This window comes from Equus asinus, chromosome 1 (assembly GCF_041296235.1).
Source record: "Equus asinus isolate D_3611 breed Donkey chromosome 1, EquAss-T2T_v2, whole genome shotgun sequence".
In the NCBI taxonomy this organism is placed as follows: Eukaryota; Metazoa; Chordata; class Mammalia; order Perissodactyla; family Equidae; genus Equus; species Equus asinus.
In genome coordinates, this window is record NC_091790.1 from 169476756 (window position 1) to 169504564 (window position 27809).

The 27809-nt window shown below is 38.8% G+C and overlaps 1 protein-coding gene across 6 annotated transcripts in view; it reads right to left on the minus strand.

Moving 5' to 3' along the window:
• The window catches only part of DOCK4 (dedicator of cytokinesis 4), a 429709-nt gene that overhangs the window by 188713 nt on the left and 213187 nt on the right, over positions 1-27809 (minus strand). For all 6 annotated transcript variants that reach the window (XR_011503969.1, XM_070512024.1, XM_044764600.2 and 3 more), the window contains exons 9-12: positions 19478-19559; positions 18875-18935; positions 14278-14410; positions 10366-10454 (exon numbers count right to left, since the gene is read on the minus strand). Coding sequence is in view for 5 of the 6 variants with exons in the window: in XM_070512024.1 (XP_070368125.1) it covers positions 10366-10454; positions 14278-14410; positions 18875-18935; positions 19478-19559 (365 nt within the window). In the remaining variant the exon portion in view is untranslated. The remainder of the gene's footprint in view (positions 1-10365; positions 10455-14277; positions 14411-18874; positions 18936-19477; positions 19560-27809) is intronic.

A 27809-nucleotide genomic window follows, 5' to 3' on the forward strand; every position in this document is an offset into this window, starting at 1 on the left:
TGAGTTTGATTTTCTATAATTAATCAATGTTTACAACCTCTTGTGTATCCTACCAGAATTTTTCTCTTTTAATTGTGGTAAGTGTTATAAATAAAATAAACCAGAGACTGAGACAAAAATAGTAAAGGATAAATGGTTACAGAAGGCTTTTTTTTTTGAGCAAGATCAGCCCTGAGCTAACATCTGCTGCCAATCCTCCTCCTTTTGCTGAGGAAGACTGGCCCTGAGCTAACATCCGTGCCCATCTTCCTCTACTTTATATGTGGGATGCCTACCACAGTATGGCTTGCCAAACAGTACCATGTCCACACCTGGGATCCAAACCGGCAAGCCCCAGGCCACCGAAGCGGAACATGCGCACCTAACTGCTGCACCACTGGGCCGGCCCACAGAAGGACATTTCTGAGAGCAACATCCAAGCTTAGAAAGAGAAAACATGGCAGTGCAAAAAATGGGGAGATAATGTTAAAAGGCAGAGAGAAGAGCAGGTGCAAAGGCCTTACAACAGCAAAGAGCTCGGGGTGATGGAGAAACTGGAAGAAGGCCACTGTGTTTGAAGGGAGGAGAATCAAATGCAGCTAGAGGGGAGGCTGGAAAGACAGGCAGCAGTCATTGAGGCCATAATTAATTACTCTTGTTCTACATGCAACAGGAAGTCACTGGAGAATTTTAAGTAACAAAGACGGGATCCAATTTATGTTTTAAATATTCCTAGTCTTGCCTGGAAAACAGAATCAGAAGGGGAAGAATGGAGCTGATGAGCCCAGTTAAAAGTTAAGGCAGATAAGAAGACAAGAGATAATGGAGGCTCACGCTAATGTGGCTGCAAAGGCGACGGGAAAAAAATGGTAAAAAAGCTATAGATGGGAATATAAGAAGTCATGTCTTGATGGTATGTTAGATGTAGGGGAACAAGGGAAAATGAGGAATTAGGAAGATCCCTGAGTGTCTGACCTGAGACTCCGTGTAGAGGATGAGCCTATGAGCTGAGATGGGGAGATTAGTTAAGGGGAAAAAAGGAGAAAAAGCAGCCATTCATACTGTCTTTTATAAATATATGATTAACCTCTAGTGATGTTCTTTATTTTTCACAAGGATTTGGATTATGGTCTGGGGTCACTTGCTTTCAGCCTGAAGAACTTTCTTCAGTATTTCTTCTGAAGTGGGTGTGTTTGTAAAAAAAAAACCTTTCAGTTTTTGTTTGTCTTGGAATGTCTTTATTTTGCCTTGAACTTTGAAAGGTAGTTTTGCTGGATATAAGAATGTTGGTTGATGCTTTTTGTTTGTTTAGCACTTTGAATATGTCATCACTGCCTTCTGACCTCCATTGTAATTTTATGAGAAGTCAGGCAATAATCTCATTGGGGTTCCCTTATATGTGATGAGTAGTTTTTCTCTTGCTGCTTTCAAGATTTTGTCTTTGTCTTTCAGCATTTTTACTATGATGGTCTAGGTATGGATCTCTTTCTGTTTATCATACTTCGAGTTACTCAGTTTCTTGAATACATAGATTAATGTTTTTCATCAAATTTGGGAAGTTTTCTGTCAGTATTTCTTCAAAATAATTTTCCTGTTCCTATCTCCCTCTCCTCACCTTCTTGTATTCCCATTTTGCATATGTTGGTGCATTTGATGGTATGTCACATTTCTCTGAGGTTCTGTTCATGTTTCTTCATTCTTTTTTCCAAAAGAAAAATCTTTTTCCAAAATCTCCATTGTTTTCAAGAGCTCCCATAGGCTTGAATTTCTGCATACTCTCTTTCAAATAAGGTCAGTTCCTTTTCACCTGAGTTACTCTCCTTATGGACTGCCTCTTCCCCTGGCCAAATCTCTAGACTCACTGCTCCAGAGCTGGAGATGGGTACAGTGGCCCATTCTTTAGAGTAACACCTCTGCTTTATGAGCAAGGTGCTAGGTTGGAGCAGTAACCTCTGGTCTTCTCAGCTTGCCTCTCCTCATATGGAACCTCCATCCAATGAGTGAGCTGGGAGTGAGGGTGATCAATGCCCCAATATTCTCAGGCTGCCACACCTAGGGTAGAGTTCCTGCCCTGTGAGTGGGGGTTGTGTGGAAGAAGGGAGCTCGTGACCTCTTAGCTTTTTGCAAGGAATTTAGCAACTCAGAGCTCAAGGAGATGAGAAGCAGTGGCAGCCTTCACCTGCTGGTGAGATAGCGCATCCCTTGCCTGGGAGCTGAGGGGAGGAGTTCCATCTTCTTGACTGCATCTACCTGGAGTAGAATTTCCATCATGCTGAGTAGCAGCAGGTGGGAGGAAGGAAATGGGTTGTGGCACAAGTGCCACCAACTCTCTCTGTTTTTATCAAGATTTAGTAGCTATCCCTGAATAAGTATTTCTTTATTTGCTATAGGCTCTTAGGAAAATTTTCAGACTTTAACGCTTTCAAAAAATACAATATTTACTAGTTACGGTTGTTCTAATTTGGAGCAGGTCCATTCAGCTCCTCATGCTATTATTCTCTAGTGAAACTCTACAAACACTGTTTCTTGACATTACCAGCATACTTTGTATCTGGGAGGTGAGGGGCTAAGGATAAAACACAACTGCTAGGACTTTGAAACTTGAATTGCAAAATTACTAACATCATATGAGGTACCAGCAAAACTTCCTAAAGATGGTATTATTAGGTTCTTTCAGAAAATCATCTTCAATAAAATCTGTTCACTTCTGAAATACTTAGGACCTCATTGCTCTTAGAGCAATAATTTTTGCTTGTATTCCCTCCTCTGTGACTGATTCACAAAATTCACCATCAAAATTTTACTTCAGGTATTAGAATGTTATATGATTTGCCTATAAGGTAAGAAAATTGACTTTTTAAACAAATACATTAGAAGCATTTATCCTATTTGGGTCCAACTCGAAGAGTTGGCTTCATCAAGCAGTCAGGTCCTGGTTGGATCAAGCGAAGTGTTTCCAGAGAGAGGTCAGAGACAGAATCTCAGGGTCTCTGGAGCAGTGGAAAGAAAGGAAGCCAAATGTCTAGTAGGAGTGGTGTCAAGTGAGACAACACTGTTGGAAAATGAGTCAATGGAGCAAAAGCCATAAGCATTAGCAACAGATTAGAGTCTAGGAATGAGTCAGGTTAGATGAAGAAATAAGATGGGAGCCAAGACCGTACTAGAGGAGTGCTGAATGTTGTGTTAATTACATGATGGAGGGGACACAGTTGCTTAAAGCCTCTACCCAGCAGGACCAGATTACCAAATGACAGCTGTCCTTTAAGACTGTCATCCTTGAAAACCCAGACACTTATGTCCTTACTGTTGCTATTGCTCAAATTTGGGATGCATCTCCTCTTTCAGATGCACTTTCAAAGTGAATTTAAAATGAAAAAAAAAAATAAAAAACAAAGGAAGAAAGAAAATCACTCCCCTTTCTTAATAGTCACACCTTGATTCCTGACTTTCAGCCAGTATTATTCAGTTTTTGCTGACTGCCTCCTTAAACCAAATTAACTCTTAAAGGATGCAATTTTGATACAACTGAAGATAAATCAGAGCATCTGACCTTCTGAAGTCTCACCTGAAGATCTGAACATCTTTGAACAGGTAACCCTATCTACTAGGACCTGCCTTCCAACATGTGAAGGTATGGTAAGTATGAGCAAATAATCTTGTGATTATAACTGTTAGTCCACAGATCTGTTATTTCAAAGTTTTGGGAAGGCTTTTATGTTTTCTTTAAAGAAGTGGTTAGCCCAGGGCTAAGAGTTATAGAGAAAATAAGACTGAAGCAATACATAATAAGTCATGGAATGTCAAACTAAGAGACATAAGAGACATCTCAAATTGTTTCCTTTCATTGAGTCTAAACCAGAAAAGACATTTACTGACCAGAAATGAGAGATGGAGAGGGGCCCCTTGGCAAATAGTGGAAGCCATAATTGTAGGAATGGATGAAACCATTCAGAGGGAATTAACATTTCCTTTTTAACAAACAAGAATTTTCATCTTAAAGTTTCCATCCTTATTTTGATTTGGGATATCAACATTTCAATGATAGACACTGAGGATTATGTCAAAGTTAACAAAGTTTTGTTTGTTTGCTTTTTTACTGTAACTATTATTACTTATTTGTAATTTTTTAACGACAGGAAGCATACAGTAAGCCACACGCCAAAAACCACTTTTTGAAAATATATATAGAACATAACATATATGAGTGCAATTTAATAACTGATTATTTTAACTGATTGAAATCCTTGCTATAAACTGAAAATTTTTTCTATATAGCAAAGCTTCCAAACTATACTGCTAGTGATTATATCTACATTAGCAAAATATAAGTAATTTAGAGAAGAAAATTAAGTGCTAATCACTGCTTCTATTAGCTTATTACTTGTTTTTTTTTTTAACGTGGTTTACTCTTGTCTATGGTTTAGGCTGTATATGCAAATGCGCGTGTGTTATTACTTGTTTTTTTTAATACTGCATGAAGCTTTAAGAATTATCTTAAAGTATAATTTAATAAATTTTGACCTATATCTTTTCTCTTCACTATCATTAAAAGAGAATGGTTCAGTTTAAAGGAAACTGAAAAGATATGACAACTGCATGCAACATGGCCTGGTTTCTTTGGTTATAAAGGATGTTGAGAAAATTGTCAAAATCTGAATAAGGTCTACAGATTAGCTAAGAGTATTATGTCAATGTTAACTTCTTGATTTTGATAACTGTAGTGTGGTTATGTTGCCATGTCCTGGAGTAAACAGGGGTAGAGAGGATTCACACCCGCAATTTGTTCTCAAACAGTTCTGAGGGGAGACAACGCATGTACGTATGTGTGATATGTACATATGTGTGTATATATGTATATGTGTTTGTATGTGTGCATACACTCCAGGAACACTGATGCAATCCTTAAGAATTATACCAATTCAGTAATATTAAATGACTATATATAGAGTTCATATATATGTGTGTACACACATATATATAAACATATATAAACCCATATATCTCTATATATGAACAGTATATATATACATATATCAGTGTGTATATATAGAGAGAGAAAGAGGAATAAGGCAAATGTGGTAAAATGTTAACCTTTGAGAAATTAGGAATTCTTACAAAATTTCTGTAAGTAAAATTAGTTTAAAATAAAAACTTTAAAACAATAAAGAAGAGAGGGGCTGGCCCCATGGCCAAGTGGTTAAGTTCGCGCGCTCCGCTGCAGGCGGCCCAGTGTTTCGTTGGTTCGAATCCTGGGCGTGGACATGGCAGTGCTCATCAGACCACACTGAGGCAGCGTCCCACATGCCACAACTAGAAGGACCCACAACGAAATATACAACTATGTACCGGGGGGCTTTGGGGAGAGAAAGGAGAAAAATAAAATCTTTAAAAAAAAAAAAAAAACAATAAAGAAGAGAGCACAGTTTGATAATGACGAAATTCCAAAAGTGAGCAAAAGGTCACATACTATATTTCTAGCCAATAGATGGTGCCAATAAGTACCAGTTTTCTTTTAATAATATTAGAAAGCCAAGTTTCTAAAAGCAATGTTCAGAAGTCAGGAGCATTGATACAATCCTTTAAAATTGTCCAATTCAACAATATTGAGTTAAATGACTACACTGGTACCTGTAGATAGGATGTTCAACCCCTGAAATGCAATCTGACTCACTCAAAAGCCTCCTTTCACCTCAAAGAAAGAACACTGCTTACGTCCCGTGCGAAGTTAACCTGTTCTCCCTGTACACGTGGTCTCTTTATCTAGGTAACTCCTTTTACCCTTCCATGGGGGTTAAAAAGTACAATTGGCAGGAAGACAACCACGTACATTCATCTTACTAAGGCAAAAAGAAGGCTGTAGAAACTGACCTGATTAGCAGAAACGATTTCTTCTAGTTGTAAGCTACATGTGCAAACTACAGGAGTTGGGATTTCACAAATACACAGAGAATACGAAAAGATTTTGAAGTTTCTCTTAGGACATACTGAACTAGAGCCAATGAGTTTTACACAATTTATTTCAAGTCACAGAACTGAATTTGCCTCAGGAAATCATATTGGTTCAGTCTTACTTCACATTCCTCGAATTCAACTGCTAATGTCTATCAGAGGTGACATTTATAATAACCATTTGCTCAACAAACCTAAACCAGGCTCATTTTAATGAATATTTTTAGAATTTCAAATTCTTACAATATTACTTTTGGATTTTAAAATTCCCACAGAGCACCACTTTGGAAATTTTGAATTACTCAACCTAAATAAATCTAACCGTAGAGATACATTAATTCAATTTTTTTTTAATCTTTAAAAGTCAAATGGATCACTTGCAATTTTCTCCCAGTTTCTAAACTCAACAAAGATAGTGGTTAATGTAGCTTTGCAGCATAAGTCTTAGGTTAGAAGGAAAAACGCCAGCTAACCAGACGAGTTCCCATATCTATTAAACAGAAAAGATTACAACTCCAAGAATTAGGAGGACTTCAATGAAGCATAAAGGGCCTGGAAATTAGCCGGTAAAATGTGTTTCAAAACTAATTTCAAAGTTATTCTTTTCTTCTTTTTTAGTAACAATGACCAAGGAATAGCAGGAAGAAAGCAGGAACAGATACTTTGTTGAGTGAACTCAATTCTCTTGAAAACATTTGACTGCACTGCTTCCATTTAATCAACAATTCCATGGTCCAAGGAGAAAACGATGGAAGTCAACATATCTAGCCATTGTGATAGTCTGAACATTAGGGCACCCCAATTTCCAATTTCAATTCGTGTATTGTTGTTTCCCTCACTATTTTTTGCCCCCTTCCAATAATAAAGGCAAACAGCTCCTGAATACCTATCTGTTGTTCTTATAACGGCCTTTTCTCAAGACAGGGAATAGATCAGGGAGACAGAGAACAGACGACCCACCAAGACTGAAGGGTAGAAACTTCAGTGGAAAGAGTAAAGGGCTTGTTTATTTCTTAAAGTTTCTTCCTGAGTTTCTCTCTCTGGAGCAGTATTTTGGAGAGATGAGGCTTAGGGCTGGGTTTGCCTTGGCTTGAGAGAGCTGGAAGGGATCAGGTGGAGACCAGAGGAATGGAAGGCAGATAGATGCTGGCTGCGTGCAGCTGGCTGGGACTCAGGCTTGAAGGGAGAAGGATGGAGAGGGTCTGGGTCATAAGGAAAAGAGAGCAGACAGGACCTTGCAGCAGAAGCCAAGTACAAAGAGCATACATTTGGCTGCTTAGGAATCTAAGTATCACAGAAGGCAGCAAAAGAGAGGATGGATTCTGCTAAAGGGAGGGGAAACCCTTTATACAGGGCTCTATAGTACAATGGCTTCTTTCACTCTTCCCAAAGATGCAACATGTCGTTTTTCATTTCAGGACAGTGGCTGTAAGCAGAGAAGCTAACACTCAGGGAATAAGGTACTTTGGATCTCACTGTCTGGTAGTCTCACTCAGGATTCCAGCAAAAATAAGTGGTCAGTTGGTCAATAAAATTGACTAAGCACATGGAACATGTGAGCATATCTAAGCACCAAGGAAACAAAATGTGCTGCCCTTCCCTCCTGGAGTTAATCCATGTAATCAGAATGATAACAATTAAATTTAAAAGACCTAAGAAGAGATAGTAGCAATCAAATCAGCAGAGACAAGATGGAAGAAATAAAGAGTAGGAAGGGCTGGTTGAATGATCCAGCCTATCAATAATCCAACTATGTTATTCTTGACGTCTTCATTAAGCAGATCACACGAGGATCCATTTTGAGAAAATGAAACAAGGTGACCTGACAACACGAAGGGGTAAAATATTCCAGATGATGACTCCAGAGTAAGTGAACGACAATAATACCTAAATTGAATAGACCCTTCTTATGAATCAAGTCCTCTGCTATGCGCTTTGCATATATTTTGTCTTTTAATCCTCACAATAAAATCTTTCCATCCTTAAAAAATGATGCTACTGTTATCCCAGTAAAAGTGTGATCCACACCCAGGACATCCTATTTCTAGAGGCAAGGCTCTTAGAGGCAATACTCTCTAAGTGATGACTCCTGTCTGTAAGCAGAGAGAAATTGGTGGTTTGGCTTGACTGGAACCCTGACCACTAACAGAGGCTTCCTAGGATATAGAATCAATTACATTAGGAATCTATCTGGAGGTATAATCATCGAGAACTTCGCCATGATTTCAGGAGGCAACTGGGTATCCCCTCAGAGTTAGGACAATGATATATTCAAACAACACAACAACAGAGGAAGTTTGTTCTGCATGAGGCATACTGCAAAGAAGAAAGGCTTGGGAGTTGACAAGGAGTTGGGAAAGAAATGTGTCGCAGCGGTCCCCACATTCTGCTTAGTGAAGGCTGCATCTATGATGGTAGAGAGGGAAGGGAATACATGGGAAAAATCAGAGGGCCAGGGTTAGTTTTATATTTATTTATTCACATAAGGAAGCAAATGTAAGCAAATTAAGAGTAAAAGCACTCTTGGGGAGAAAGAACAAGATACACAAGGGCCACAGACTCCCCTCTCCACAGTTAGTGGGCAGAAGGAAAGGAGCATGGCATAACAAATTTGTTTGCAAGGCATGAAAAGAACTTAAAAAAAATCCTTTAAATCAAGTCCAGAGCAGCACTGTCTAACAGAAATATGAGTCACCAATGAACTAAAAATTTTTCTAAGTAGCCATTTTAAAAAAGTGAAAACAAAATTAATTTTAGTAATATAGTTCATTTAACCCAATATCTCCACAATGTTATCTTTCAACATGTAATGACTATATAAATTATTAATGGGATATTTTACATTCAGTTTATTGTACCAAGTCTTCAAAATGTGGTATATATTTTACAATTACAGCACACCTCAATCGTGGTGCTGTAGTAGCCTCATATCTACTTCTCAATAGCCACATGTGGCTAGTGCCTACCGAACTGGACAGCACAGGTCTAGAGTGTATTTAATGATAAAAAATAATCCTTGGTATCAAGAAACACCAGAAGGTTTAAAACAAAACTATTGGATTTGGCTAGAAGTCTACCAACAAATTCAGCAAAATAAGTTTTTAAAAAGCAGCAGCTCTACCATTTTACTGAAGGTACATTTAAATGAAATCATTTGGTCCCATACACAATAAGTGCTATTATAATTCTTTTACAGGAAATGCAAAGACAAGTGCATGTACCAGTTTCTAAAGTATACTTTTCACTTCATGTTGTATTCTACCATCTCCTCCTGGTTCTTTAGGGACTCCGCCCTCAACAGTAAGTATAAGGCTCTTGTTTATTTAGTGGGAGATGGAGGACTTAGTGTGAATCCAATAAAACCCAAGTTACCTCCCCAGCTCTTGGGAGAGGGAGGAGAAAACTGACCTCACCACTTATTACAACCTGAAGTGTTGCCTCATGCATGATTGTGGATATTTACGCCCTCAATGAACTGAACCACAAAGCTTCTGTCTGCAGTTACTTTTTCTTTGTGGGTCATTTTTTGCCTAGCAAAATGGGTGCAGGTCTGAAAAAAGGGCAGTCTGAACTTAAATTCTGGTTCTTCTAATTGCCAGACAAGTTGGACTCTAACACAAATATCTATATTCAAGGTACTTTAAAAATCAGTTTAAAAAAACAACGCATTCAGTTCAAATAACAGCTTACTTAATTTGAAGTTTCTTTACATCAATGAAAGCACACAGCTGCACAGTTTATTTTGCTTCAACATAGGTTTGTAGGGGGGACAGAAAGCACACAATATTCACCAAGTTTTTGTCTACTGACCAAACCTAAAGAAGTCAGTATATGTACAACATATTCAATAATATGTTACTAGGATAAGACTATGTACCATACAATATATTACATATAACTTACAATGCTATATTTCAGTTCCCTTCTGAACAAGTGCACACACATTTTTCTCTACATGACACTGCAGTCGGCATCACTCTCCTTCTTAGCCAATTTCAGTACGTGAGCCTGCATGTTTGTTCTCCAGTACAATAATGTTGCTTCCAGCTATAGGCAGTGAAGCATGGTTTTCCTGGACCTTACTGACAGATTTCCATTCATCAATCCTATTCCACACAATAGTCATGAGCTCAAACATAACTGCATTAGGTTTTTAGCAATCAGTAATAACTTAGAGGTCTCAAGACTTGGTACCATTGAACAAATTCAGACACTCTGCCTTGTTGCAAATCAGAACAGAATACATTTTTTAGAGACAATAATAGCTACAAACCTATCATAGCAAAGGGAGATGTACCAGAATGTTGATTGAGCATTTTTAAAGATAGGGAATGAACAGAGAGGAAAACAAAGGGCAGGTCATTTCCTTCTTACACAGATAAAAGAAAGGGCCTGAAATGAAAAGCGCAGGGAGAGTCGTCAACTTCACATACTCACCTGCGTTGGAGCCAGTCAAATTATAGCGCGCATTCAGCTTTTTGATGATGTTCTCGTGGATTTGGTACCACTCACTCTCCGTGTTACACCTATAAAAACATTAACAATCTGTTAAGCTTTGAGGATGCCTGAGATCAAGCAATGACCTTAACAGCACACTTGCTCTTTTTGGTATAACTACTATAACGTGCTTCCTTAAACCTCCTTGGAGCTTCCAACCACTCACTTCGACTGTCATTTTCAGCACAGTTGCCCCAAGATGAGCAGGAATGCCCATATCTGGTAATGCATGGCCACCTACTTCATGCCAGAGGCAACCAGGATGAACAACTCACAGATTCGGAGAGCACCTCTCCCCCATCAAAATCTCAGAGAACACTGCACACAGGGGAACACAGACTAAGCATCTGACTCCTTGGATTTGAATCCTCACTATTAACTGAGTTATGTTCTTTGGGCAAGTAATTTACCCTCTCTGTGCCGAGATTTCTTCATCTGTGAAATGTGAGTAACATACTAGAACATTAACTAAGCTTGGGCTTAGGATAATGCCCGGTATATGGTAAATGCTCAATAAATGTTAGAGTGTGTTAGCAAGTCTCTGCCTACAATAACCTGACCAAGTTCGGCTAGAACCAAAATGCAACAAACCAAGCAAAATGAAATTGAGGGGAATACAACTTGCACTGGCAAAAGGCTGGCAAAGCCTTTTCCACTTCTGGGCTGAAAGGCACATCTCTGCCTTTTCACTCTCTCAGCCATTTCTACCTTGTTCTTTTAGCTCGTATCACTTGTCAGCTCATGTTATCTTTGTTTACATGACGTAGTTCATCTAGGAGACTCTTTGGGTTCTTGAGGATTGGATCTAGGACTGCTTGATATCTGTGTCTCCCTTGGTACTCCGAACATTGTGAATGCTTAAAAAACATCAGCTCCAGGAATGAATGGTTGGATGTCCCTCTGACTGGCAACTCCTGATCATTCCTAAATATCTGAGTCTGTTATCCCTCTTTAATGACAGGACTCTCCTAATTAGGCCAGGGAGAATCTCTCTCATCTGCACATGTTTGTAAATTCGCTACTGTCTTTTATTAACCACAAATGCTCCCTGCCAAGAGTCTTGAATATCAAGGTTCCATACACTATCAATCAAAATGTTCCACAGTACAGATTCCTTTTCCTCGTGATTTTGTCTGTAGCCAATAATTCACAATTTGCTTACATATTTATTTATTTCACCACCATAGGCTTTTCCAGGATGAACATGATGGAGGTTATTTTTTAAGCCAGTTAACAGTAGGATACCAAACAGAGCACTGAATCTTGGAAGGCTGGAAAATTAAGATGAAATGAAACCATCCCACCTGTCCAGCTGTAAGACACTAAATTGCCATTTGGTACATCCTGCCTCCAGTTTTCTTATTTCAGCTCAGTGGGGAAGGAAGAAAGATGGCTTGCTTCCTATTAGATAGCTAAGTGACTCCAGAATTCATGCTTTTAACCTACAAGACTCCAAATAAAATCAAAGCTCCCAAAGTATGTAACTATCTTCCAGACTCAGATGAGGTCCTTGTTATTGTTCTATATTTGAGTCCCAGATGGGCTAAGGATCCGTCACCTTAACAGAAATTTCTTCAAAATTATTTCTAACTGGCACTTCCCTAAAATGTTTCACTAAATTCAAGTTCCTTCTTAATCTACAGGGACTGTTTTGACTGGCTAGTACTCCTCTTGTAACCACTTCATAATTTGCTGAACTGGCATTTTTAAGAGATCACTCTTCCAGCAAGAATAACCCCAAATCTTATTTGATACTTATGAAAAAGCAGACAATAAAAACCACAAAGGGCAGTAGAATTTATTTTTATGAGAGCTTGTGTCTCCCATAAGCAGAGCTGGGATTCATGGGTCTTCTTTAGCCAGCTGCATAATCAAGGGTGATGTACGCAACTGTTGGTCCCTCAGTTTTCCCAATGGCAAGATAAATATAACACTTCCTACCCACACCTGGAGAGACTATTCAAAGAAATGATGAGATTGTGTTTGTGAAGAATTTTGGTTTTCTTAAAAAGCAATGTCACATAATAGCGTCATTATCACATTACCAGACAGTGGTGTGAAATAACACCCAGAAACATACAACCTGGTAACGTGAGAGCTCAGGTTCTAAAGTCTGACAGTCTTAACTTCAAATCTGGCTCCCGTTCTTATTAGCCAGGTGACTTTGGGCAAGTTATTTAGCCTCTCTGTCCCCTTATGTGTAAAACTGAACATCTGCTTCAAGGTTTTGTTATGAGGAAAAAGTGACATGATACATACATGCAAAATGTTTAACACAGTTCCTCCCACATAGTAAGCACTGTGCAAGGTGGCCATTAACACCAGTATTATTTCAAACAAATTGTATTTTATGACCACCAGTAGAGTTTGGAAAGTGGATTACCATGGATTTAAGCCCAACTACCAAAATTGAGGGTTGCCATGTGATAAAAAGAGTAGTAAATCTTACTCTCCACTAGTTTCACCACAAGGTTTCAAGTTTAAAGTCAGCGTCATCGATTTTCTCTCTCTTAAAAGAGATAAACAGAGTTTCTGGTCCTAAACACAGGCTATAGACAAATCTTTGTCAACTAATTAGCAAATGTGTAGCAGAGGTCCCAGGGGCACTAGGTGGAGAACAGATAAATCCATGAAATCCTGCAGAATAGTCAAAAAGCAATTTGAAGTATATGTCCCAGAGGCAGTGGGCCGGTTGTATTACTTCCACATCTGAAAAAACTATTGACAGACACTGGATATATCAACTCAACTGCCAGAACACGAAACTAAAGCAAGCTCGCTCACGGAGGTGGTCAGTGGTGTGGTCCTCAAACCAGGAATGTGGAAAGCACCTCCCCCACCCTCTCCACCCTCAGCGGGATTGCTCTGGGGATATCACCGCACGTCAACTCTCAACTTCCACACCTATGGGGAGGTGCTCCGGGTGGGATGATAGGAAATCACGTGCATTTTAAACATCATTTAACTTAGGATTTGGAATACATTACGTGATTTTCTTAGTGAAGTGTTACAGGTTGAACTGTGTCCCCCTAGAAAGATAATGTTGAAGTCCTAACCCCTAATATCTCAGAATATGACCTTATTTGGAAATAAGGTCTTTACACAGGTAATCAAGTTAAAATTAGGTCACTAGGGTGGGCCCTAACCCAATATGACTACGTCCTTAAAAAGGGGGGAAATTTGGACACAGCCACAGACACACACACAGGGAGGTCATGTGAAGATGAAGGCAGAGATCTCAGTGATGCATCTACAAGTCATGGAATGCCAAAAACCACCAGCAAACCTCCAGAAACTAAGAGAGAGGCATGGAACACATTCTCCCTGACAGCCCTCAGAAGGAACCAACCCTGCTGACACTTTGATCTAAGACTCCTAGCCTCCAGAACAGGGAGACAATACATTTCTGTTGCTTAAGCCTCCCTGTTTATGATACTTTGTTACAGCAGCCCTAGCAAACTCATAATATATAAAGAGAAGGGAAATCACCTGAACTTGCCTTTCCTAATTCTAATTAATTTATATTAAAAACGATTTCCATTTTCTAAGAACAAATTAACTCTCTGGGGATAAAGAAATGTTAGGGTTTTAAACTCACAGAGGAGATACTCTACAGTGGACGGTTCACTCAGTTGATGAACTATATTCTTTGGTTCTCAATTTCGTAATTCCTCTGCCTGGCAAATGGTAATTGTGGGCTCACCTGCAGCCAGTCTACAGATTACTGAGCTTTTGAGCAATGGCTCATAAACTCAACGCATCCCTGCTCTTTCACATAAAGTAGCATCACCAGGTGGGAGCCACATGTGCCTCTGTACCCGCCCCAGCCCCCAGCACACGCGTGCTTCTTACATGTACACTTTCAGGATGAGGTCGTCTTTGGTCTCTCCCGTCAGCAGGTCAGCAATGCTAAGAACTGCACAGCCAAAGGGTCGCCGGTACTGGACACTACAGGCATTCTTTTTCTCTCCTGCCCCCATTCGACCTGTCCAATTACAAAGCAAACATGGCCCAAGGAGCCATTGATTAGCACACCTTAAATAGATACAGCTACAAGACAGGCCACGTGAAATGGGACTGGGCGATGGAAACGACACAGGTTTGGGGCAACAGAAGACGTTGCTTCATTTCTGCACTCTCCTCGCCAACCACCTAGCTATGTGACCTCAGGCTTAACTCTGCGCATCAGTTATCATCTATGAAACACGAAGACAGGAACTGATCCCAGGTTTGGGAACCCTCTCCCCAAGGACTCAGGAAGGCACTCCAGGAGGTTCGCATCAATAAAAGCAGTAATGGTGCCTATTTTATTTCCCTATTTTTAAAAAAATTCAATTTTCAAAAAACTCATTCAAATATTTCACCTTTGAAAGGAAGTAGTTTAAGATTCTCTGAAGGTACAGCTAGTAAACTAGGGGACCAAATGAGCCTGCCTTTCCCTGACTCAGGGCTCAGGTTGACGGTAACTAAGCCAATCGCTGAAACCTCCTGGGATGGTTATCACTCAGACACAGTTTCAGCTGTTTAAACTGCTATATCTTTTTAAGTATGTTATTCAAATATTGTTTTAATTTATTATTGTATTTAATTACCAACAAATTATTTTGAAGACAGAAAGCAGAAAGTATACTGAAGCTGAAATATAACAAGTTAATGTGAAGAAAAATAATTTTTAAAAAAATCTGCAAATCTGTTTCCCAATGCTTAGCAACACACCTATAGATGGTTTCCATCCGAGCAAAATTGTCCTACAGCACATTTAGATGACTCTAGCACTTGCCAGTCCAACGTTAAATAGACAAAAAGGGATGGCAATACCCAATTTGGCTTTCATTCTTCAGTAATAAAAACTGCCTCTGTAAGAAATCATTTCCAGGGAAATGCTTACAAATAGCAGCTCAAAAACCTCTCATTTTATCAGTTAGAATCAAAACTAAAACATGGTCAAAATAAGTCAGTTGCTTTTAGTTGTGCAAAATGTAAGAATATCAAAAATCATGTTTTCATGACCTGATGGTGTAATATGTGGCCAATTATCAATGTTTTACTATAAATTTCACCTGCAAATCAAACCTTTTATAATGTCACATTTGAATTTATTTATCAACGAATCATACTTTCACTTACAGAATTGATTTAAACAAATTTAAAATTTTGGTCACTCGTTAAATGGAAAAAAAGTCTAGTTTGTCTCTATTTTGACTACTACTACAGACTGTATTAGGATGAAATATATACTCCAACCTTTATTGATATCACGATTTGAAATATAATTTTTTCCCATTTAATCATTTCCTTGTAAATGCAAGCTGACGGAGACAATAGAAAATCTCTGAGTAGAGTATTTTAAAGTTATTTAACCTCATACAAGAAGTTTATTAGCTAAAAAAAACATAAAACAAAAAACTCGAACCTCTCAACAAGATTATTCCCAAGGACTCTTCTAGACTCTAAATTCCTGGGAGTTTATACATGGCATGCATGTCACTCCTTTTTTCTACCCCCTTCAGTTAGAAGTGCACTAAAGAAAAAACAGTGGGTTCTTGGGGCGGACGGCAATACAGCGGAGATGAGAAAGTGTTCTCTCACAGCAACTTGACAAGACTCTCCAGGGAAGTTCTGTCACTCTCTCACCGCTGTGAACCGTAACTCCCAAACCTCCACACCACTCATGTATTCAGACACCCAATTTTAAGTTTTCTTTCCTGGCTCTGTGGAAACCTTTGGTCTAAGTTCTGTACTGAAAAGCCTATTGGATGCCAATCCTCATGCTCCCAACTCTAGGATTAGTAAGATTCAGAGTTTGGTCCAAATTCTAGCAAAATGGTCTAAGTAGGAAGGAAGGTAAGAGTGGGGAAAGGTAAAAATATTTAGCAACCAGCTAAAAGCCAAAAGGGGTGATACAGAGGTGGAAAGAACTTGAGTGGAATGGGCAGGAGGATATGAAACCATTTCTCTGTTTTTGTTCCCCTTCTCTCCAATCAAAGATCTGGGGTTTGGGGCTGGCCCAGTGGCACAGCAGTTAAGTTTGTGCCCTCCGCTTTGGCAGCCTGGGGTTTGCTGGTCTGGATCCCAGGTGCGGACCTACACACTGCTTATCAAGCCACGCTGTGGCAGGTGTCCCACTTATAAAGTAGCGGAAGATGGGCACAGATGTTAGCTCAGGGTCAGTCTTCCTCAGCAAAAAGAGGAGGATTGGCAGCAGATGTTAGCTCAGGGCAAATCTTCCTCAAAAAAAAAAGAGATCTGGGGTTAAATTCCAAGGCAAGGTGTTATTACTTCTGCTCTCTGCAGCTAGTGAGGGTCAGCATGTCCTTTTCCTACTAAAGCAGGTACAAGGACATGCTAGAAAATGTAAGAAGTGTCTATCCCTAGGATTGTTGTCCATCCAGTCCTTAATTTCACTGCAGCAGACTAAGTCTTAACCTCTCTTAGAGCGTCTTACCTTAAATCTTATTTCTCCTCAGTCTCAAAATATCAAACCACTAAGCATGATCATTAGGCAAGTTTTTGCAGTAATCTCAAAGACATATTAATTTGACCAAAGCTCAGGGGGAGGGGAGATTGGTAATTTCTGATTCAACATTCATTCTGACAATGCAATAATCATAAAAACCTGAGTAGAAAACACAATCACTTATCAAACACCACGTATTTGAAAGGCAGCCTGTAATGGGTAATACTACTCAAGTGGCTTCCTCGGCAATAGTCCAGTGAGAGAAGGACAGAGTCACCCAGGCCACGGGCAAGCAGGGCATGCCGTCACTCTGCTATGTGTGTTTCTACCACCAAAAACCTGTAGATACCTTTTAAAAAGTTTTGAAGGCAAAAGCGGTTTACTTTTCCTCTCAATGCTATAGAAGATTATATTCAAATTTTAAGAATGTTTACATGAAGATATCCAAAACCACACGTTACATTAACAATTGGTATTACAAATTTGAATTAAAAAAAAAACCCGCAAAGAATTGCATAACTAACTGCACCCCTGCCATCCTGGGAACAGACAGAGGCTTTATCTCATAAACACACAGCAGCATGCATTCCAACTTTTCCAATGTTTTAAAAGATTCTTTCCAAATTTTTTCCCACATACTCATTTATAAAAAGAAAATTAAAACAAAACCAAAAACAATTTATGTTGTTTTTTATTTCCACTGTCTCTCAAATATAAAAATAGCATAAAATGAAAACAGGTTTTCAGAACAGATTTTTATGAGAAAAAATAATAGAAAAATCTATGTAGGAATGACAACATGTTTTATAGTCTCTCTCAGTGCACGATGCAGTTATCACGTGCATAAAATAAAAGACTATAAAGATCACTACGCAGGATTGCATGGAGAGAGATTACTATCCTGCCGAAGTATTCCCAAGCAAACCATGTAGCACAGTTAGTGAAGAAGTGGCAACCAATTCCCAGTATCAGCTGGTTAGTTTTAACAGAAAAACTGTGTAGGCTACACATTCCTCATCTTACCCAGTTCTACTGCTATAAAATGCCTGCTTTTAGAGGCATTTCATGCACAAAAACAAGTGAACACATTCCGGCTCTGTTGTACAAGTTCACTGTAGAACACCCAAAGTATGTTTGCAAGATGTTAATAAATGTTATATTATATAAATGTTTTCATAGTCAAATCAAATGTGTGGAAAACTAGGGTCAACAAAGTTAAAGAGGCATTTTAATTTTTCCCTGTAGGTTTTCTCAGACCCTTTAATAAAGCTAATGATATTATACAAGTGAAAAAATACACAGTATTCAGTATTTCATTACCCTTAGAGCACCTTGTATAATAATGTTCTGCAACGTTCTGCACTGTGGAAAATGCCCACTGGTGTAAAGTTTTCATAAAAACTAGTAGGAAATCCAGCTCTTAAAAGTTTATTTTAGGGGCTGGCCCCGTGGCCGAGTGGTTAAGTTCACGCGCTCTGCTGCAAGCGGCCCAGTGTTTTGTTGGTTCGAATCCTGGGCGTGCACATAGCACTGCTCATCAAACCACGCTGAAGCAGCGTCCCACATGCCACAACTAGAAGGACCCACAAAAAAGAATATACAACTATGTTTGGGGGGGCTTTGGGGAGAAAAAGGGAAAAAATAAAGTCTTTAAAAAAAAAGTATTTTATGCTATTATCGGAAAGTAGAATTTAAAAAGACATACCAAATTTTTGAATCAAATATGTTTAAGTAGTCCAATAAAACAAAATGAAACACAACAAACTAGCTAATGACCTATATGGAAAGAAAACAAAATCTATTCATGGTGGGTGAGGAGGTTGTATGTGAGTTTGGGGAGGTCAGGGAACAATTCCAAAATTCTGTGATTCTTGGATTCAAATCTGGCTTTGACTTCTTTCTGATCCAGAGAGCAAATAAACCATAACTACACTGAGACCTCTCAGCATTTCTTCTCCCTGCTTTTATCACTCTGACAAGTGTCATACCTACCGATTCGGATAATGTGCACAGTGATATAGATGTCCCTTCTTAGCTCACTGCTACCCAAATCCTACCAAAAAACAAAGTGTGGTTATTTTAGAACTCATAAAGTATGCAGAAGCATTAAAGGGCATATCACATTATTTTCACAAATAACAGAAGAAAGACAAAAATGAATGTGAATATTCTTAAAAGAATTTTTGTAGCAGAAGCAAATAGTTCAAATCCTGTTCTAAAAATACCATTACAATCAACTTTACTGTAAGTCTATAATGTTAAGCAATACTTAAAAGATAAGCCAATTGTTATTTCAACCTCTCACTCATTCTTTAAACATCTTTTAAGTACGTATGTACTAGACGCCACAGGCCATGCTGAGCCCTATCACCACTGTCCTTTAGTAACTGTCTAACAGGCTCTAACATACACAAAAGGAGAAAAGGTGTGACTGTGAATGGCGATATTCAGAATTCCAGGCACTACTGTTATTTGTGTGTTATTCACAAAGTTTAAGCAAATTCACTACGTTCTCTCACAATAATTTATTTCTCTTAAGTAACATAAAGTACAATGAGAAGAATCCACTTCCTGGTTGAAACAAGATCCACTTACCACAAAGAGAGAGCAATGTCGTTCTGGTTTATCCGGGGCTTTGGGCAGCCCGTTTCTATTCAGCCTCAAGAAAAATCTTTCACTACAAGAGAAAAAAGTTTGATATTTTGAAAATCATTTACTATTTGAGGACTCATCGCTTTTCCAGTTGCTCTTCATCCTAGAGTTAAACTCAAAACTTATTAGGCCCTTCATCTGACATTAAATTGCTTATATAAATTAGGAGAGCACGCAGGACAATAGACATTTGCTTCACTTCTGATAAAACTGGCAAAGCAGCAACTCCAAAAACAGAAACTATAAATATACATGCAAACCAAAACTTAACTTTTAAGAGAATGGGTTTCTGTATAAGTGATATCATTGTTATTATTCTAAAAAGTAGAAAACAAGTGCACTAGAAGAAAAAACATGATCTAACATGTTTTGTGTATTTGTACCTAAGAAGATTTTTTTTTATGTGTCTGTCATAGTATTTAATTAACATCATGAAAGGACACCATTCTGAGTGGTAACCATCCTTTAGAAGGCTTAATATTTTATGCTCTTATAAATCTATAGTCCAAAACACAAAAAGAGAGCCCATGAAATCAAACTTGAATTTTCTTTGGTCCACAAAGGAAATGAAAACCTCAAACTCCCCACAGAACTTGCATTTGAAAATACAGTGCCACCTAGATTTCATGAAACACAAAATGATCAGGCAGTAATTCAAGTCAATAAATACTTGTAGACATCATTTTAGAGCCAAGACAATGTGTTACCTATACTATTTATGTTCAAAAAAAATAAAATGAATATAAACCCAAGAAAAATGAATCTACCAGGTACCAGGAGCTTCTGAATTTCAACATCCTGGTGCCCATGACAGAACAAAGGGTTGCCTCTCTCAGGCACAGAACACACAGCTAACATCCACAGGACGTGAAATTAGCAATGGTGTGGCCCTGCTCAGTGTAGTTTCAGTCGAGGGAACAAGTAGGGAAAAGAGTGTAGGGCATTAGTAAGGCTCAGCTCCTACCAAGTCTCTATGCTTACTCACCACTCCATGGGATCCTTGCCGTAAATAATGGCTCTGTCATCCAAACTCTCCCTTCTCCCATACAGGGGGAGAAATGAGGGCCATAATCAGATCTCTAAGGAAGCATATGGATTTGAATTTATGGCTGTTTGGGAACATATTTATTCTCTTTTGCAATCTGAATCTAGATAGATATATTTAGCAGATTCAACTACCTGGCTTGCCTTGTCTTTTTCTTCTATTATGCCTATTCCTGACCTCTCATATGAGAAAGGGCAAGCAAGATGCATTTCTATGGGATCATTTCCACACCTATTATCTACATTTTTTTCCACAGAGCGGTGGCTGATGAAGTCTGAAGGAAGAGAAGATAAATTGCTGCAAGGATTCTCAAATGAAGCTAAAGTTCCCATATGACATAATTCTGAAGCAGAGGCTGGGATGACAGATACAACTAAGGATGCAGAGTTAAATTAATTTTAACCAATTGTAATTTACTATAATGCAAGGAAAAGGACTGTTAGTTCTTTTCACAGTGGAAAAAAATTCACTATTATTTCAAATTTAAGATATGCTAAAAGGAAATGTGCAAAAATTTATCTTGGGATAAATGAATTACGTTTTAAACACTCATTATTAGCTAATATTTTTTTGAGAATCCACCATTTGATGGGCACTCTGCTAGGAATTTATATGGATTAATTCATTTTATCTTCGTTATACCCTTATGAAGGCAGTACTCTTGTTATGTCCGTTTTATAGATGGGTAAACAGAGAAATAGTAAACTGTTTTGCCCAAGATCACAAAGCTGGCGCGTGGCTGAGTAGATTCTATGCCATGTATTAATTCAAAACTCCCTTACTTCATTTGAATGTTGTAAGGTAAATTCTTTCTCTGCTTTATAGAAATACTGAGCAAATATTTCCAGAATCTTGAGATAAGGGAGAAGTCATTCATCTGCCTGGGACACCCAATGACTCAGTCAAGCTTGGTCCCAAGAGTTCAGGGTAACTCTCCCCACACCCTTTCTGGGCTAAAAGGAATGAAAGAAGTGGGAATCATTCTTTTTTTTTTTTTTTGAGGAAGATTAGCCCTGAGCTAACATCTGCTGCCAATCCTCCTCTTTTTGCTGAGGAAGACTGGCCCTGAGCTAACATTTGTGCCTATCTTCCTCTGCTTTATATGTGGGACGCCTACCACAGCACTGCTTGGCAAGCGGTGCTGTGTCCACACCCAGGATCCGAACCGGCGAACCCCGGGCCACCAAAGAGGAACGGTGCAAACTTAACCGCTGCGCCATGGGGCCGGCCCCAGAAGTGGGAATCTTGATGTAGTAGCAGACTTCAAAGCAGTCCCTAGTTTGAAATTGTTTCTTGGTAGTTTTCTCAATGAAACATACCGAGTAAAATGACTTGGGAAATCAATTATTTAGGAGGCAAATACAAAACTCCGAAAAGATATAAGAACTTGGTTTTAGTTAGTCAAAACTCCTGGGATTTAAGACTGGTATTTGATTTTGCTTCTTAGTCATCAGTCACCTACTAACAAGTAATGTCTATTGATGATATTTTAGCCCCAAACACAAGCAACGTGATGGTCTTCCTCCCTCCTGTATCACGGACAGCATGCTCTACTGTCCATTTTTTGAGATGCACTTATGTTTGAGGTTCCTCATAATCCCTGCTAACACATTTGAAACAAATTTCATTTTATCTTCTGACAGGTCAGTCTCACATGATGAATACCAATAAGATTAATAGACAAAAGTCAACAGGGCATTCTAGATATTAAAACCTTAACTTCAATACTGATATAAAATACTATTCTATATTCACAAGTTTCATCAATATTCTGGCAAAACAATGTTTCCTAATGTATTCTATTGTAGAAAGAGATTCCTTTTGCTCTGTCACTATTTTAATTTCACTAGTCTAGACAGAATCCTGATTATGCAAGTATCATACTATATCACATCCTGTTTCAGAAAGAATATCAATATGTAGTAAGCCAATAACATTCCCTTAGCTTAAGCATGCCTTAAGGGGGAGATAAAAATAGACTGAAGATGGATACTATGGAGAAATAAGTCATGTGCTATTTTTTAAAAACCAGACTTTTAAAAGAAAAAGAAAACCTTTGTTGCCAATTTAAAAAAATCTTTTTTGGAGGCCGGCCCAGAGGCATAGTGGTTAAGTTTCCACACTCCACTTTGGTGGCCCAGGGTTCATGGTTTCAGATCCCAGGCAGGGACCTATGCATTGCTCATCAAGCCATGTTGTGGCAGCATCCCACATACAAAATAGAGGAAGATGGGCACAGATGTTAGTTCAGTGACAATCTTCCTCAAACAAAAAGAGGAAGATCAGCTACACATTTTAGCTCAGGGCCAATCTTCCTCACCAAAACAAACAAACAAACAAAAAAAACAACAAAAAAAACCACTTTATTTATTTGGTCACAAGTTGTTATACAAACTCAATCAATTTCTCTTCAGCTCTGGTGGAAATGCAACTACTTAATCAGTAAATGGTTTCAGAGAAAAGACCTATAGCAACGCACTTCAGAATCTTTGGATTACAAATAAATACCCACCCAACTCTCATCACGTTTGGAGAATAACCAAAATGTATGCCTTCAAGCCTGGGGAAAAACTGAGTAAGACAATGATATTCCATTCTGGCACATCGTTTAAGATCCTCTCACAAACTTTTGTGGCCAGATGAAGTGGTATTTTTGACTCTCTATTATAAGTCAAAGGGTGGCATCTCTGATCAGAAAACGAAACTAGTTTTTGTGAATTTAAAAAGTATCCTCTTACAAGATGTGCATACTTTCATTACATCGTTTATACCTTTTTTCCTAATCAAAGAGGTTTGTGTGTTTCTTTCTATTACATTGTGGATAATTAGAGTACAGGCCCATGACTATTAACCTTTACAACCCCAGCTGCTAGCCAATGATTTGGTACTTCCTTAGTGTTTAATTAAAGACAGAACAAATACAATCCTTCAGGAAAAAAATCCAACAAATGCCAAATAATTGGGAAGATTTAACTCCCTCCCAACTTTCTTTCTCTTCCCCATAATGTCCTTCACTTTATGGTAGGGAAAAAATACAAAATTCTCCAAAGAGAGATTTCAGTCAATGGTGCCTCACCAGATGTGAGACGTGAGAGTCACCTAATTAACTTCACGGCACCTCCAGGTTCTAGATCATGCCATTTATCCCTGTTCCCCATGCACATTTTATATCTTTATTATACTAAACACATAGTAATGGGAATATCTATAAGGACATAATACATTTTCAAATGAGAATATTGCCTCCTTCTTCATCAAAAAATGAATAAGCAGCTAAAACACTTTGAGAAACACTGAGAAATGAGAGTTGATATTATTACCAGAAGAGAAAAATCATCATTTGACTTTCCCCTTTACTGCTGTGTTCTCCCAGAGGAAATTTCACTGCCCAAGAAATTTAGTGTCCACCTGAATTCCATGTGTGAGCCATTATAAATCACTATACTATAAATTAATGACAAATTCTTTCTTTGAAAATAATTTAAAAAATCACATTTATTATTTATAACCTGCCTTCTTGTAACAAGGAATTGAGGAAACCAAGATAAGGAAATCAGAGTGTAAATCAGCATCCTCAGAATGGCCCCTGGGGAAAAATAGTACAAGCAAATATACACCCTGTGCTAGGCATTATGACATGGCTTTACATGGAGTTTCTCATTTATTTCCCACAACCCCCTATGAAGTAGGAACCACTCCCATCCCCACCTTACATATGAGAAATCCGGGCTTTGGAGATATTAGGAAAGTTGGCAAAGTTGCACAGTTAGTCAAGGATGGAGCCAGGATATTAATTTCCAGGGTCTGACTGCAAGTCTCACCTCTTAACCACAATGCTACATTGTCTCTAAAAGAACAGAGCATCTTGAAATGGACAAAGAGCAAAACTAATCATGTCATGTGAACCAAGGGTTTTTATTGTGAATATTTGAATAAAATAAAAAATAATAATTAAAAACGCATGAAGTCAAAAGAAAAAACTAAAGGCACAAACCTATCTGTGTTTAGGGAGTTCACATCTGTGAACCAGCTCAGCTGCACTGCTGACATTCTGATGTACTCAAAAAGACCTCTGATAACGAAGAGTGTATTTCAACAGCACAGTCTGGTAGAAAAGTTCTTACCAGTGTTGCAAATAATGTGGGAGGCATGGTAGAGATCTGAAGACCCTAATGACTTCTCTTCTTCTCAGGAGGAGAGGATGCTTCTATGTTCCTCCCCCTCCTTCTATCTAACCACTTGGAAGCAGTCATACTTCTCTGTAGGAAAGGCCCTACCTAGCATCTTGGAAGTCTCCAGGCCTGATGTGGGAGGGTCCTCCCAGCCTTCTGAGTAATCACATCAAGTAGCTGTCCCATAGCGTATTCCTAGGACAATCAGTTGCCTTCAAAGAGCAATGTACCTAAAGTTAGAAATGGCCAATGCCAAGGAGATTTTTATATTTCTCTATATGGATTCATGTTTATCACTCTGTAGCTCCCCTCTCATAAGATGTAAAACTGCCTGGTGATTTAACGTATGTGAAAGTTACACGTGTACCTTATCCAAGAATATATGACAGGGTAATATCTCGGGTGAAGCATGTGGTGTGAAAGATTAGGAGTCTGATCAATCTACAAAAAATTACAAAGAACACTTCTAAAATTATTTTGAACAGTTAAATCATTGAAATAAATTTACGGTCTCCAAAAGTAACAGTAACAAAAGAGAGAAACCATTTAGATGGTCATGTTCTGGTATACTAATCCAGAAAATCATTGAACTCTGTCGTTCTTTTACACTCCTACTTTATAAAACAAATTTACCAAAACATACTCCATGTAGCATCTTTGAAAAAGCAAAGTCACTTGTCTTAAATTTAACTATGCCATGTGTGAGGACAACAATTAATATCTATTCTACATTGAGTAGGAGTGAAGGGAGATGCTCCAGGAGCCACGTAAGAAACGTTGGGAGCAAGAAGATGGAAAGGGAGTCGTGAGAAGAGGTAAGAGATTGATTCAGCTGTGCTGACTCTAGAGACTCTACCCAAAAGGCAAGAGAACACAAATATAAGGTGATGTCAGTGCTCTATTTCACTGCTCCCCCTGCATTTTCTCAAATGCTCTCTGACTAACAGTGCATGATGCTTCCAACAATCTGTGCAGGGAACTGTTACTTGTGCTTTCCTAGAATGAGGGGCAAAGAACAACTCAAAATGGGAAAACTCAAGCACCATTCTAAATTGTTGTAATAGGGGCTGGCCCCATGGCTGAGTGGCTAAGAACATGCGCTCCGCTTCCTTAGCCCAAGGTTTCACCAGTTTGAATCCTGGACGTGGACACAGCACTGCTCATCAAGCCATGCTGACATCCCACATGCTACAACTAGAAGGACCCACAACTAAAAATACACAACTATATACTGGGGAGCTTTGGGGAGAAAAAGGAAAAATAAAATCTTTAAATTGTTGTAGTAGTGGCCGGCCCCGTGGCCGAGCAGTTAAGTTCGAGTTCTCCGCTTCCATGGCCCAGGGTTTCACTGGTTCAGATCCTGGGCGCGGACATGGCACCGCTCACAAGGCCATGTTGAGGCGGCGTCCCACATGCCACAACTAGAAGGACCCACAACTAAAATATACAAGTATGTACTGGGGGGATTTGGGGAGAAAAAGCAGAAAAAAAAAAAGAAGATTGGCAACAGATGTTACCTCAGGTGCCAATCTTTAATTACTAAATAAATAGATAGATAGATAGATAGATAGATAGATAAATTGTAGTGATGCCCCCAGGAGCTGGTACCACCGAAGTCCAGGCGAGATACTCTGGGGAAGTGGGTGGAAGGTGTGCTGGCGGCCATAGCGTGGTCGCTGGACCAAGAACTTTGGTGCTCACTATGGCACAGAAGGATGGAAGGGATGCTCAGCGGTAAATAGAAGACACCCACTGGCCTTCTTCTCATCCAGGGGCTCCTAAGCTGAGTGTGTACAACTCTGTCCTGGGGAGCTGCAGAAAGCCCAGGCCCTACCCTGGAGACTCTGATTTACCAGGTCAAGACAGACCTAAAAGCTCGCTGTATGTTTAAAAGCCCAGTCATGTTTAAGGGCCACAGTTTTGACCCAAATGCCTAGGTCCTAATGAGTTAAAATTGCTGACTGTCTTTTAGGACAGTCATACACACCAGAAAAAGGCAACGAATGTCTGATACCTTCAGGTCAAAGACTTTTTCCCCTTTCTTCTCCTAATCATACGACTGATACAAATGACAGAGCTTTTCCTTGGCAGTAAATGAAAGCAACTCCCCAAGCAAGTCTTCCTAGATAAAGCTATTAATGGGCTTTCTAATTTTAAAACTAAAGCAACCTTAGGGTCATGAGCTCTTCTGATTAAAGGGAAATGGAAAGAGGATGATCTTTGATACCAGGGTTTCTGTAGTCATCTACCTAAAGAGCAGATGAGTCTGAGTTTTCTTTTTTTAATATTAATGTCAAGCCCAGATTTACTCTACAAACATTTGAGCGTTGAAGGACTAAGTAGCCAGCTAATGTGATGGCCTTGCTAGGACAGTAAAGGATTTGGCTTTAGTTGAATGAAACAGGGGAGATAATTTTTTAAACTATAGTCAACTCTTGCCAATTTTGAACATCAAGCTGACTCTTTCTCACCACTTAGGATGATTTAAAACCACTTCACGATATTTTTCGTTTCAGAGAATAAAGCTATTTGAATCAGAACTCTTTTCAGGAAGATAAAACTCAATGAAAAAAAGGAATGCAATGCTTTTCAAAGTTATAAATAAGCAATGTACGGACCACCTGCTGCTTCGCATCATCAGTGCTGTTACCAGACCAAACTGACAGATAAATTAAAGAAATGATTTGGATTTACTATTAATTTGACAAAACAGTCATGACTAAGTTCAGAAGACTTGAGATTCTAGAAATCACAATGTTGAAATTCAAGTAAAATCCTGAGAAACAGCTATATTGTTTAACTGTACAATTCAGGGAAATACTTGCTTGCATTTATCCCTATAGAACTCATTAAGAATTTCATTAGAAAGCAAGCTTCTCAGAGAAGTAACAAAAAGTAGGCAATGATAGGATATGGTCAACAGACACAGGGACCATGAAATAAGAAGGCCCGTATACAGGCAAAATGTCTTATGCTTATTCTTCTGGGAATTTACATAATTTGGTCATTGTAAACACTATATCGCTGACATTTCACGAGGGATAAATCACTCTGATCT